Source organism: Hylobates moloch, unplaced genomic scaffold, assembly GCF_009828535.3.
Source record: "Hylobates moloch isolate HMO894 unplaced genomic scaffold, HMol_V3 SCAFFOLD_19, whole genome shotgun sequence".
Classification (NCBI taxonomy): Eukaryota; Metazoa; Chordata; class Mammalia; order Primates; family Hylobatidae; genus Hylobates; species Hylobates moloch.
Window position 1 is genome coordinate 883,168 of NW_026652294.1, and position 14,887 is coordinate 898,054.

The following is a 14,887-nucleotide window of genomic DNA, read 5'->3' on the forward strand; positions in this document are numbered from 1 at the left end:
AAAAAAAAAAAAAAAAAAAAATTTTTTTAATAAAAAAAATTAACATTTTTTGGGGAACAGGGTCTTGCTCTGTCACCCAGGCTGGAGTGCAGTGGTGCCATCATAGCTCCCTGCAAATTCCACCTCCTGGGCTCAAGCAATACTCTCCACTCAGCCTCCAGAGTAGCTCGGATTACAGGTGCACCACCACCCCTGGCTATTTATATGTGCAGGATGCTAATTATTTCATGTTTCATGGAGGTGAAACACACACTCCATGAAAGGTGTGTTTATACTACTACAATGCTATATCACATTGTATCCTATGTGGTAGCTTAGCCCCTGGGAAAACTATAAAGGGAATAGCAAAGCCTCAGGGCTGGATGCTTTTCCAATCCTGACTGTCTGCGAGTCCCCCAGGAAGCAGGGGTTTTGGTTTCCAACACCCTTTTCCTAGTCTACCCACAAGGACAGAGGAGCAGAACAGCTGAGTGAGGCTTTCTCTGCTCCATCTTGAATAGCAACAGCCGCAAGCACAGTAATAGCCCCAAGATGAGTCCCTCTACCTTCCCAGCACCCCAAGCCACCCCTTTCCAAACCTTACCTTTTGGCATCATCCTTAGAATATTAAACACTTGACTTCTCTCAATGAGATGCTTGGCCTGGAAAAAGTGCATGCTGGGTGGGAATATCAGGGTCTTCATGGCCTCCTTCATCTCAGTGATTTTGAGCGTCATGAGCCTCTCATTGGCCTGCTCCTCCTTGGTGCTCAGCACCAGCCGCCCCCCCAGCCGCATCATCTTTTCTTTCAACAACAGATGCGCCCGTGTTTCATCTGTGGATAGAGCTGAGCCGAAGAAAGACATTGCCACAGCCAACAGCAAGAAGCGCAGGGCTGGCCACTCAGATGGGCCATCCACCAACATCGGGATGCCTGGACGAGGAAAGGGCTCAGATGGAGACTCCACGGGACTGCAAAGGAGAGCGGGGGAGTGAAAACCTACAGATTTAAGGGTGGAACTCTGATCTTCCTTTTCTCGCCCTGCTCTCAGATTACCAGAAGGCAGGATATTGAAGTATTCTTCCAGACCCCAGAGAAAAGACCTGCAGGTACAGACAGGTAGAGGTTTCCCAATTTTTTTTTTTTTTTTTTTTGAGACGGAGTCTCACTCTGCCGCCCAGGCTAGAGTGCGGTGGTGCAATCTTGGCTCACTGCAAGCTCTGCCTCCCGGGTTCACACCATTCTCCTGCCTCAGCCTCCCGAGTAGCTGGGACTACAGGTGCCCGCCACCATGCCTGGCTAATTTTTTTGTATTTTTAGTAGAGACGGGGTTTCACTGTATTAGCCAGGATGGTCATGATCTCCTGACCTCGTGATCCGCCCGCCTCGGCCTCCCAAAGTGCTGGGATTACAGACGTGAGCCACTGCACCTGGCCTTTTTTTTGAGAAGGAGTTTCACTCTTGTTGCCTAGGCTGGAGTGTAATAGTGTGATCTCGGCTCACTGCAACCTCTGCCTCCCAGGTTCAAGTGCTTCTCCTGCCTCAGCCTCCCAAATAGCTGAGATTACAGGCATGCATCACCACGCTCGGCTAATTTTGTATTTTTAGTAGAGACAGGGTTTCTCCATGTTGGTCAGGCTGGTCTCGAACTCCTGACCTCAGGTGATCCGCCAGCCTCAGTCTCCCAAAGTTCTGCGATTACAGGCATGAGTCACCGCGCCCGGCAGGTTTTCCCAAATTAAAGGTCACCATGAGGTCAAACAAGCCCTGGCTCATGCATAAAGACACTGCAATCTGATTTTTAGTGGTTCACTTTTATTTTATTTTATTTATTTTAATTTTTGTTTTTTTTTTAAGACAGAGTCTCGCTCTGTCACCCAGGCTGGACTGCAGTGACGTGATCTTGGCTCTCTACAACCTCCGCCTCCGGGGTTTAAGCAATTCTCGTGCCTCAGCCTCCCAAGTGGCTGGGACTACGGGCACGCGTCACCATGCCCAGCTAATTTTTGTATTTTTAGTAGAGACCATTTTGGCCAGGCTGGTCTTGAACTCCTAGCCTCAAGTGATCCGCTCATCTCAGCCTCCCAAAGTGCTAGGACTACAGGCACGAGCCATCGCGCCCAGCCAGTGTTTTACTTTTAAATATAACCAGCATGCCTGTGGTCCCAGCTATTCAGGAGGCTGAAGCGGGAGCATCACTTGAGCCCAGTACTTTGAGGCTGCAATGAGCTTTGATCTCACCACTGCACTCCAGCCTTGGCAACAGATCAAGACCTTGTCTTAAAAAAAAATTTTTTTTTTTATTAAAAAATAAAAATACGGCTGGGCACGGTGGCTCACGCCTGTAATCCCAACACTTCAGGAGGCCGAGGCGGGTGGATCACGAGGTCAGGAGTTTGAGACCAGCCTGGCCAATATGGTGAAAACCTGTCTCTACTAAAAATACAAAAGTTAGCTGGGCATGGTGACGCGTGCCTGCAGTCCCAACTGTTTGGGAGGCTGAGGCAGGAGAATCACCTGAACCCAAGAGGCAGAGGTTAGAATAAGCTGAGATTGCACCACTGCACTCCAGCCTGGGTGACAGAGCAAGACTCAATCTCAAAATAAATAAATAAATAAATTAATTAATTAAATTAAAAAAAGACCAGGTGCTGGCACAGCAGGTGGATTGCTTAAGCCCAGGATTTCAAGACCATTCTCAGCAACATGTTGAAACTCCATCTCTACAAAAGATACAAAAATTAGCTGGGCATGGTGGTGCACACCTGTAGTCCCAGCTACTGGGGAGGCTGAGGTGGGAAGTTCACTTGAGCCTGGGAGATCGAGAATGCAATGAGCCAAGACTGCGCCACTGCAATCCAACCCAGGTAACATAGCGATATCCTCTCTAATAAACAAATGAATTGGCCAGGCACAGTAGCTCACCCCTGTAATCCCAGCACTTTGGGAGGCTGAGGTGGGCGGATCATGAGGTCAGGAGATTGAGAGCATCCTGGCCAACACGGTGAAACCCCATCTCTACTGAAAATACAAAAATTAGCCAGGCGTGGTGGCGCGCACCTGCAGTCCCAGCTACTTGGGAGGCTGAGGCAGGAGAATTGCTTGAATCCAGGAGGTGGAGGTTGCAGTGAGCCGAGATCGTGCCACTGCACTCCAGCCTGCCAATAGAGCGAGACTCCGTCTCAAAAAAACAGAAAAAATAAATTAATTAATTAATTAAATAGCAAAGAAACAATTAACAGAATGAAGAGACAACCTATTTTTTTCTTTTCTTTTCTTTTTTTTGGGGGGGATGGAGTTTCGCTCTTGTCACCCAGGCTGGAGTACAATGGCGCGATCTCGGCTCACGGTAACCTCCTCCTCCCAGGTTCAAGCAATTCTCCTGCCTCAGCCTCCTGAGTAGCTGGGATTACAGGCACGTGCCACCACACTCAGCTAATTTTTTTGTATTTTTAGTAGAGACGGGGTTTCACCACGTTGGTTAGGCTGGTCTCGAACGCCTGACCTCAGATGATCCACTGGCCTCAGACTCCTAAAGTACTGGCATTACAGATGTGAGCCACTGTGCCCAGCCTTTTCTCGGCTCACTGCAACCTCTGTCTCCCAGGTCCAAGCAGTTCTTCTGCCTGAGCCTCTCAAGTAGCTGGGACTACAGGCATGTGCCACCAGGCCCAGCTAATTTTTTTGTATTTGTAGTAGAGACGGAGTTTCACTATGTTGGCCAGGCTGGTCTTGAACTCCTGACCTCAGGTGATCCTCCTGCCTCAGCCTCCCAAAGTGCTGGGATTACAGGCGTGAGTCACCGTGCCCAGCCAGTGTCTTGAATAAGAGAAAATATTTACAAATTAGTTATCTGATGGGGAGCTAATATCCAGACTATATAAGGAAATCAAACAACTCAACAGTAAAAGAACAAATAATCTCACTTAAAAAATTGGCTGGGCACAGTGGCTCACGCCTGTAATCCCAGCACTTTGGGAGGCCGAGGCAGGTGGATCACGAGGTCAGGAGATCGAGACCATCCTGGCTAACACGGTGAAACCCTGTCTCTACTAAAAATACAAAAAATTAGCCGGGTGTGTTGGCGGGCGCCTGTAGTCCCAGCTACTCGGGAGGCTGAGGCAGGAGAATGGCGTGAACGCGGGAGGCGGAGCTTGCAGTGCGCAGAGATCGCGCCACTGCACTCCAGCCTGGGGGACAGTGAGACTATGTCTCAAAAAAAAAAAAAAAAAAAGAAAAAAAAAAAAAATGGCCGAAGACCCAAAGACCTACAAAATGGCCAATACGTATACGAATAAATGCTCAGAATTTTTTCTTTGCTTTGCTTGCTTGCTTTCTTTTTTTTTTTTTTCCTTGAGACAGGGCTTACTCTGTTGCCCAGGCTGGAATGCAGTAGCATGAGTCCACATGGTTGGACTCCAAAGCTCGCTGCAGCTACAACCTCCCGGCTTCAAGGAATCCTCCCACCCTACCCTCCTGAGTAGCTGAGTGTAGTACCACTATACCCAGCTAATTTTTTTTTTTTTTTTTTTTTTCTGAAGAGACAGGGTCTCACTATGTTGCCATGGCTGGTCTCAAACTCCTGGGCTCAAGCGATCCTCCTGCCTCTACCTCCGGACATTCTGGGATTACAGATCTGAGCCACCAGGTCCAGCCAACATTTTTTCTAATCATTGGGGAAATGCAAATCAAAACTACAATGAGATCATCTCACCCCATCTCAAAAAATGGCTATTATTTAAAAGGCAAAAAATAACAGATGCTGGTGAGGATGTAGAGAAAAGGCAGCTCCTATATACCACTGGTGGGAGTGTAAACTAGTACAGCCACTATGGAGAACAGTAGGGATATTTCTCGAAAAACTAAAGATAGAACTACCATACGATCCAGCAATCCCATTACTGGGTATCTATCCAAAGGGAAGGAAATCAGCATGTCAAAGGGATACCTGTACTCTGGTGCTTATTGCAGCACTATTCACAATAGCAAAGATATGGGAACAACCCAAGTGTCCACCAACAGATCAACAGATAAAGAAAACGCGGCAAGTCCACCTACCGAAGCACCGGGGAGTGTCGTGGATGCCTACGAGCAGGTCCAAAAAGGACTCCTAAAGCCGAAAGGCGTTGCAGAGCTCAGAGTGACCAAGTGGAAGAAGAAAAAGAAGGACAAAGACAAAGCTAAACTCCTGGAAGCAATGGGAATGAACAAAAATAACGAGGAGGAGAGGCAGCACGGCCTGGACAAGTGGACCCTGGCCCAGGTAGCCTTTGAGAAAATGCAGGAGAAGCAGCAATAGAAAGGATGCTCAAGAAAGCATCCAGGCCAGGCTTGGTGACTCATGCCTGTAATCCCAGCACTTCAGGAGGCGGAGATGGGCAGATCACCTGAAGTCAGGAGTTCAAGACCAGTCTGGCCAACATGGTGAAACCCCGTCTCTACTAAAAATACAAAAAATTAGCTGGGCGTGGTGGTGTGTGCCTATAATTCCAGCTACTCAGGAGGCTGAGGCAGGAGAATTGCTTGAACCCGGGAGGGAGAGGTTGAAGTGAGCCAAGATTGTTCCATTGCACTCCAGCCTGAGCAACAAGAGCAAAACTCCGTCTCAAAAAAAAAAAAAAAAGAGAGCATCCAAAACCCACAAGCAGAGAGTGGAGGACTTCAACAGACACCTGGACACACTCACGGAGCATTACATTCCCAGAGTCAGCTGGACGAAGTAGCCGCCTGCTCCCAGTAGGGAGCAGCATCGAGGGTTGGCAAAAGGCCACGCTGGGGTTGTGTGTGTTTCCTTTGGTATATTCTAGAAACATGGCTTTACACACACCCTCGCATCTTCTGCTACAAACTGCTTTTCGAAGCTGTGTACCCTCATTCTGGAACTTGATTAAAGTAAAATTGTCCTTGTACTCAGTTTAGGTTTCTTGGCAACATATAGAAGATCCACCCTTTTAGTTGAGATGGAAAGTTTCTAAGTTTATTCAGAGGTAAAGCCCATTTCTGGGTCCGTACCATGTAAAAATGTTTTTATCCCCGAGTTGCATCTAACTCTCTGAGGCCAGCCAGCTGTCTTCTCCAGGATGAGATGGACTCCAAAGGATAAGGAGCTAAAGCCAGGGTGGCCTGTAGTATGCAGAGCTCCGCAGGACCCAGCATGGGTGCCCCTCCAAGCTTCCTCTAGCTTGGGGCCTATGCTGTTCCTGCAGGCCCCAGGGAAGCCATTTGCAACTCTATGGCCTTCAGACTTCCTCCTCAGCCACCTGGCCACTGAGACAGCACAGCCTGGGTGGCAGAACAGCCACCTAAGGCAAGAATGGAACAGACACACTTTTTTTTTTTTTTTGGAGACGGAGTCTCGCTCTGTCACCCAGGCTGGAGTGCAGTGGCGCGATCTCGACTCACTGCAAGCTCCGCCTCCCCGGTTCACGCCATTCTCCTGCCTCAGCCTCTCCGAGTAGCTGGGACTACAGGCGCCCGCCACCACGCCTGGCTAATTTTTTGTATTTTTAGTAGAGACGGGGTTTCACCGTGGTCTCAATCTCCTGACCTGGTGATCCGCCCACCTGGGCCTCCCAAAGTGCTGGGATTACAAGCGTGAGCCACTGCGCCCGGCCTGGAACGGACACACTTTGTTTCTTTCTGAGCCCATTCCCCAAAACCCTCCTTCCAGGTACTTCTAATGGGTATTGCCATGGCAGACATTGCTAATGGATCACAGCATTCTTTGAAATGGAGCCCAGATACAGCCTGCCTCTCAATCCTCAGCTGGGGGCTCCTAGCAGCCTCTCGTATTTATTCAGAGTTGACACATCACATGGAGCCTGTCCGGCATTCCTACCCTAAGGACGCCTCAGGGGTGACAGGACCAGGGCAGAGCACAGTACAAACAGACATGGGTGCAGTCAAATGGGAGGGCCCAGGCATCCGTCTTGGAGGGCTGGGATTTTGTAGGGCCTGTGTGTCCTGGTTGAGGATCAAACCGCATATGCTATTGGGAGAAACGATCTCTGTTGACATACATATTGAAAGAATAATGGAGGCAGAAGAGAAAAACCAAGTGTGGAATTTGGAGTTCTCCTGTGTAAATTACACAAGAAAGCAAAAGCCAATTATTTAAAAAAGAAAGAAAATGTGGCATATATACACAATGGAATACTACTCAGCCATTAAAAAATGAAATCACGGGCCGGGCGCAGTGGCTCACGCCTGTAATCTCAGCACTTTGGGAGGCTGAGGCAGGTGGATCACAAGGTCAAGAGATCGAGACCAGCCTGGCCAACATGGTGAAACCCCGTCTCTACTAAAAATATAAAAATTAGCTGAGCGTGGTGGCAGGCGCCTGTAATCCCAGCTACTCAGGAGGCTGAGGCAGGAGAATTGCTTGAATCCAGGAGGCGGAGGTTGCAGTGAGCCGAGATTGTGCCACTGCACTCCAGCCTGGGCGACAGAGCAAGACTCCGTCTCAAAAAAAAAAAAAAATGAAATCACATCATTTGCACCAACATGCACGGAACTAGAAGACATAATGTTAGATGAAATAAGCCAGACACAGAAGGACAAACACCGTATGTTCCCACTCATATATGAGAGCTAAGAAAGTTGATCTCATGGACATAGAGAATAGAAAGATAGACACCAGAGACTATGAAGGGTTGGGGTAGACACAGGGGATGAAGAGAAATTGGTTATGAGTACAAATAGACAGGTACTTCAAGAGGCTGAGGCAGGAGGATCACTTAAGCCTAGAAGTTGAAGACTGGCCTGGGCAACAAAGTGAGACCCCCATCTCTACAAAAAATTTAAAACTTATCGGCAGGCAGATCACGAGGTCAGGAGTTTGAGACCAGCCTGACCAACATGGTGAAACCCCATCTCTACTAAAAACACAAAAATTAGCCAGGCGTGGTGGCGTGCATCTGTAATCCCAACTACACAGGAGGCTGAGGCAGGAGAATCGCTTGAACCTGGGAGGCGGAGGTTGCAGTGAGCCGAGATCGCACCACTGCACTCCAGCCTGGGGAAGAAGCAAGACTTCATCTCAAAATAAATAAATAAATGTAATAATAAAAATTATCCATGTGTGGTGGTGCACACCTGTACTCCCAGCTACTCAGCAGGCTGAGGTGGGAGGATCACTTGAGTCTGGGAGGTCAAGGCTGCAGTGAGCCATGATGGTGCCACTGCACTCCTGCCTGGGTGACAGAGTGAAACCCTATCGGCCCCACTCCCAGGAAAAAAAAAAACCTACAGTTAGATAGAAAAAATAAGTTTTAATGTTTCATAGTAGACTAGGGTGACTATACTTAGCAACAATATTATATATATTTCAGAGTAACTAAGTCCGGGCGTGGTGGCTCATGCCTGTAATCCCAGCACTTAGGGAGGCCGAGGCGGGTGGATCACAAGGTCAGGAGTTCAAGACCAGCCTGGCCAACATGGGAAAACCCTGTCTCTACTAAAAATACAAAAACTAGCCATGTGGCGTGTGCCTGTAATCCCAGCTACTCGGGAGGCTGAGGCAGGAGTCTTGCTTGAACCCAGAAGGCGGAGGTTGCAGTGAGCCGAGTTCGTGCCACTGCACTGCAGCCTGGCAACAGAGCAAGACTCTACCTCAAAAAAAAAGAAAAACCACATGTATATATATAGAGAGAGAGACTCAAATAAAATGGATTAAAGTTAAAATAAATAAATAAATAACAAATATAACCAGAGCACAAGATCATAAGACATGCTTCAACCTGAGAAAGAAACCAAAACAAAACGCACAGAGATAAGGAATTGAGCGGAAACAAAGCAACACAGGAAATAAAAGAAAAATCTGAAAGAACTGTAATTAACATCCTTAAAGACATAAAACATTGTGTGTGTAAAACAGGAACAGGAGGTGATAAAAAATAGAGAATTAGAAAGAACTTTCAGAAATTAAAAATAGCAAAGCCGAATGTTTAAAAATTTACTAGCAATATTAAAAATGAAGTTAAAGAAAATATTTTTAAAAGTGAAGCAAAATAGGAGAAAAGAAAATGAGATGATTATTGGTTGAGGAAATCCAACACCCAAATAACAGACATTTCAGAAGGAAAAAGAAAAAAAAAAACAGGTGAATGAAATAAGCAGATAAGGAATACAGGAAATTGCCCCAGAACTGACAGTCTCTAGATTGAGTACCTTGCACAGCACAGTCAATCATTCAGTGGCCACACCAAGGTACAGCATCTTGGTATTTCAGAGCATTAGCATTAGAAAGGATTATCAAAACTTGCAGAGAGCAGCCAGTGCAGGGTGGCAATGAGCAGGGACTGAAGGAAGGAAATGAATTCAGCATCTCCCCACACGAGGCTCTATGCTGCTCCTTTACCTGGGTTATCTATTTGAATTACATTTACAAAGGGGCAGTGGCTCACACTTATAATCCCAGCACTTTGGGAGGCTGAGATGGGCAGATCACTGGTGCCTAGGAGTTCGATACCAGCCTGGGCAACACAGCAAAACCAAAATACAAAAATTAGCCAGGCCTGGTGGATTGAACCTGTAGTCCCAGCTACTCATGAGGCTGAGGCATGAGAAGCTCTTCCTGAACTTGGGAGGCGGAAGTTTCAGTGAGCCTAGATTGCACCATTGCACTCCAGCCTGGGTGACAGAGCAAGACTCTGTCTCAAAAATAAATACGTAAATAAAATTTTTAAAATGAAAACAAAACAATTGTTTCTATACACTTGAAAGTATGATACAGCATACTGGAACATGTCAAGACTGTAAATTAGGAGACCTTAGGAACAGCCTCAAATTAGTATCATTCTAACTGTGCAACCTTGGGCAAATCACTAACGTCTCCAGATCTCAGTGTCCTCGCCTACAAAAAAGGTAACTTGGACAAGATCAGTGGTTTCCAAATTGCAATGTGAATATCATCAGTGGCATAAATACAATCTTAGGTGGCTCACAAATGGATAGGGGTTATTTTGACAGATAGGTAATTTTAAAACATGTATTAGCACATCAAACCCATGATATCATAACTATTATTGTTTTTGTTGAAAAAAAAATTTTTTGTTTTTGAGATGGAGTCTCGCTCTGTCGCCCAGGCTGGAGTGCAATGGCGAAATCTCGGCTCACTACAAGCTCTGCCTCCCAGGTTCACGCCATTCTCCTGCCTCAGCCTCTGAGTAGCTGGGAATACAGGTGGCTGCCACCACGCCCAGCTAATTTTTTGTATTTTTAGTAGAGACGGGGTTTCACCATGGTCTCGATCTCCTGACCTCGTGATCCGCCTGCCTCGGCCTCCCAAAGTGCTGGGATTACAAGCATGGGCCACCGTGCCCGGCGTTGAAAAATTTTTAAGTTAAAGAAAAATATTAAGTAAATAGAGGTGCAAGGATATGACAAAAATGGAAAGTTTGCTACTCATTAAATCATTTTAATATCCAAGATTCTTCCCAGCTCAGTTATTCTGTAGTATATCAGATAGCAAAGAAAATTTTAAGAAGGAACTCGTATCAGCAATATGCAGTTATGGTAGAAGCTGTACCCCCAAAATCAGAGTGCTGGACTTCAGAAGAACCCCTTTAACTTCATTAAGTCCTTGACTCTCTTTTTTGACCACGGTGTTTGCCTGCTACTAAAATCTCTAGGGCAGGAGCACGGTGACTTCTACGTCACCGTCCCACCTACCCCATGCTGCATTCTCCATCAACAGCCCCTCCCCTTGTCCCTGTCTCCCTGGTGACACATAACAAAGGTCATCAAGCTCCCAAATCTTCAACTCCATCCTCTCCAAGAAAGACCCCAAAAGCATTTGTGTCCCAGCAACTGTGAACTTTTCCAGGCTGCCAGACAGAAGTTTATCTAATGCTGGTCAAGACCCACCTGGTTGAATACTAGAAAAAACAATCCCTGTCCACAATTTATTGCTATATCTACTTCATCTTCTCTCCTCCACAAGATTTTCCTTTTACTTTTAAAAGAGGATGCATGAAAACTTCATAAAGTAGTTTGCTTCCAGACTAAGAAGAGAGGAGGCCGGGTGTGGTGGCTCATGCCTGTAATCCCAGCCCTTTGGGAGGCCGAGGCGGGCGGATCACCTGACGCCAGTCGTTCAAGACCAGCCTGGCCAACACGGTGAAACCCCTTCTCTACTAAAAATACAAAAATTAGCTGGGCGTGGTGGCAGGCGCCTGTAATCACAGCTATTAGGGAGGCTGAGGCACAAGAATCGCTTGAACTCAAGAGGCAGAAGTTGCAGTGAGCCGAGATCGCACCACCGCAGTCCAGCCTGGTTGAGAGTGGAGTAGGCCACATGCATCTGTGGTCCTGAGTAAATGCCCTTGGGCCCATTTTCAAAAGCCTGCTGGGAGAAAGCCTGTGACTGCTCCACTGAGAGTCTCAGACCCATCTCAGATGGAGACAGGGAGAGGCGCAGGTGGATCAAGCCCAAGCTCCGGACTTCCCAGCTACCTCCTGAACCTCATCATCCCACAGCTCCCAAAGGACCCCAGTTACCTCGGAACAGCTCCAGAAACTGAGGGCTGTTTGCTCAGTGCCCCAGCATCTGTGCAGAGCACCGGAAAAGCTCACCAACTGTTTCAGTTCCTGTTGGGGTAGGTTTTATTTCCCTCCAGTGTGCACTAGGGATCCGACGAGAGGCCGGGGAGAGGGGCGCTGCAGTGCTGAGGCAGGCGGAGCGGCAAGTGTGTGGCTTACATACATGCTTGCCGTGTGCATTTGAGTTTGATGCCGGGGGCTTATGCGCATGTTCACGTGGGTGTTTGTGTGTTCGTGTGTGTTTCAGTTTATGTGCATGTGGGGTTTTTTTTTTTTTTTTTTTTTTTTGTAGACAGAGTTTCACTCTTGTTGCCCAAGCTGGAGTGCAATGGCGCAATCTCAGCTCACTGCAACCTCCACCTCCCGGGTTCAAGCAATTCTCCTGCCTCAGCCTCCTGAGTATCTGGGATTACAGGCGTGAGCCACCATGCCCGGCCGCATGTGAGTTTATTTGTGTTGGAGGGAGGGTGTGTGTGTTTGCGTGTGCTGTGTCTTTGAAAGGTCCACAGCATGTTAGTTTTGGAAACAAGCACCGCAAAGAGGCACTCCAAAATCTGTTCATGAACTCTGGGAAGTTCTCCTTCCTCAAAATGTGATTGCGGACTGTGGGGCAACCCATTAGACAGAGGGTAAAAAGTAGCTATCATAAAATATATGTTTTAGGGGGTAAATCAGGGATGTGGGGACAGGACAGTAGAGGGGGCAGGAGGTGGGAGACAAGAGCTGGGGTGTGAAGAGGACCAGGAAGAACAGCGCTCCGAGGGACAAGTGGAGCAGACAAGGCTGCTGTGCCCAGGACGGTGGGAGTCAGACCTCACTTTGGGCCCGGCCTTAGCGCTGTAGCAGTGGGGCCTCCACCAAGTTGTTTCAACTCTCTATACTTCAGTTTCCTCATCTGAAAATGTGGATAATAAAAGCACCCACCACAGAGGGTCCATTGTCAGAATTAAAGGAAAAACACATGCAAAGTACCTGCCACATAGTCAGCTCTTGATAAATATTAGCCGTGACTATTCTTAGAAGTAACTATTGGGATGCCTCATCCAAGCCAATTAGAAATGCAGACATGGGAGGCTACACCAGGGACCTCCATGTCACACACACGGTCTAAAGACTCGATCGCACCCCACTCCTCCCCAGTCCCACTCAAATCTACCCCCAGACCCCAAATCTACCCCCCAGAGCCCACGGCACTTTCAGTTCTGCAGCTCCCATACATCTGGAGCCTTGGTGCTCCTTTTCGTCATTTTCTCCAAAAAGTACCAAGGTCATTCATTTAATAAACAGGAAGAAATCCCAAAGTGAAAACACAGAGGGGTCAGGGATTCCCTCATCAAGAGTTCAAGACTAGGCCGGGCTCAGTGGTGCACGCCTGTAATCCCAGCACTTTGGGAGGCCGAGGTGGGTGGATCACAACGTAAGGAGTTCGAGACCAGCCTCTACTAAAATACAAAAATTAGGTGTGGTGGTGTGCACCTGTAATCCCAGCAACTCGGGAGGCTGAGGCAGGAGAATTGCTTGAACCTGGGAGGCGGAGGTTGCAGTGAGCTGAGATTGCACCATTGCACTCCAGCCTGGGTGACAGAGTGAGATTTTGTCTCAAAAAAAAAAAAGAGTTTAACACTAAGTTTTTGAAGGTCAGAGGGAGCAGAATGCACTGCAAGTAATAAGGAGAAACAAGATGGATTCCAGCGCTGCACAAAGGGAAACCACCAATTCTGAAAGTAAATCATGTGAAGGGTTTTTTGCGTGTTTTTTTTTTTATACTTTAAGTTCTAGGGTACATGTGCACAATGTGCAGGTTTGATACATAGATATACATGTGCCATGTTGGTTTGCTGCACCCATCAACACATCATTTACATTAGGTATTTCTCCTAATGCTATCCCTCCCCCAGCCCCCCACCCCCCCGACAGGTCCGGGTGTGCGATGTTCCCCTTGAAGAGTTTTTTTAAATACCAGGTCAAAACTAAAGATCAAGCTTTTCTTTCCAGACGCTTTAGCTAAAAGTAGGAGCTAATTTTCACATCTCCGAAGATGGCTCCAGGACTCCAAGTCACACCTTGGCAAGGGTGTGGCAGCTGGCTGAGGACTGCAGGTCCTTGTCAGGCAGAACCTGCCGGGTTCTGGGGAGTGGAGACTCAGATCTTGAGATGGAAGCAGAGACAAGAGCTGGGCACACTTACCTGGATGTGGGGTTGGGAGCGGTGAATCAGAGCCCAGTTAGATCCCTGAGGCCGGCAGCAGGTTCTGCAGAGGTGCAGGGGCACCTCATTCAGAAGGGGCCATTTATTGGCCCTCTGTGGCTAAAACTAGCTCCAAGCAGGACTTTTTATGGCTGGAGTCGCCTCCAAAGGGGCGTCGGCCTCCACTCAGGTGTGACTCTGAGTGTTGCCTAGCTGAAAAGGTGTGACCATAGGGAGCACACGTGAGGCCATTCAGGAAGAATATTTTGCCAAGTGCAGAGGCCGTAAAAATGTGGAACACGGCTCTGTTTTTTACGCTGTATTGAAAATGATCATCAGAAGCAGAAACTGGGCTTGTGTTCAGAACCTGAAAATCTGCAGGGCAGAAAAAGAGGACAAAGGCATCTTTTAGTGACTACAAAACTAAACCTCAACAGAAAGATGCCTGAAGAGACAGGTGGATTATGACCTCAGAATTGGAGACAGGAGAGGTTTTCAGAATTAAAGATCATCTATGGCTACACAAACATTTGAGAGGTATTTTCATTAAAACATCCCTTTCTTCACACCAATATCATGAATTATATGCTATGCACAACCTATAACAGAGTATAGCAGAGTTACCAATGGTTTAAAGTGCTGCATATGCTGGGCGCGGTGGCTCACGCTTGTAATCCCAGCACTTTGGGAGGCCGAGGCAGGCGAATCACGAGGTCAGGAGATCGAGACCACAGTGAAACCCCGTCTCTACTAAAAATACAAAAAATTAGCCGGGCGTGGTGGCGGGCGCCTGTAGTCCCAGCTACTCAGAGAGGCTGAGGCAGGAGAATGGCGTGAACCCGGGAGGTGGAGCTTGCAGTGAGCCGAGATTGCGCCACTGCACTCTAGCCTGGGTGACAGAGCAAGACTCCGTCTCAAAAAAAAAAAAATAAAGTGCTGCATATATGATTGTTATATGAGGTAAATAAGATTCTCTGACCCCCAGAGTTAAGAAAGTGGAAATAATAATTGCTAAGGCATATTAAGAATTATATATGTATGTGTGTGTATATATATATAACATTAACATTTAATCCTTACAGCAATATGTACCTATAAATGAGTATATACAAATATATATATGTGTGTGTGTGTGTGTGTGTGTGTGTGTGTGTGTGTGTGTGTGTGTATACTCATTTA

At 47.3% G+C, this 14,887-nt stretch overlaps 1 protein-coding gene and 1 pseudogene across 1 annotated transcript in view; one reads left to right on the plus strand and one right to left on the minus strand.

Annotated features, from left to right (window-relative positions):
• Positions 1-11,676, minus strand: part of ADA2 (adenosine deaminase 2) — a 46,191-nt gene extending 34,515 nt beyond the window's left edge. Inside the window, exons 1-2 of the mRNA XM_058431855.1 lie at positions 11,480-11,676; positions 584-951 (exon numbers count right to left, since the gene is read on the minus strand). Of these exons, the coding sequence (XP_058287838.1) occupies positions 584-905 (322 nt within the window). The 5' untranslated portion in view covers positions 906-951; positions 11,480-11,676. The remainder of the gene's footprint in view (positions 1-583; positions 952-11,479) is intronic.
• Positions 4,812-5,703, plus strand: LOC116459180 (protein FAM32A-like; annotated as a pseudogene).
• Positions 11,677-14,887: the final 3,211 nt, after the last annotated feature.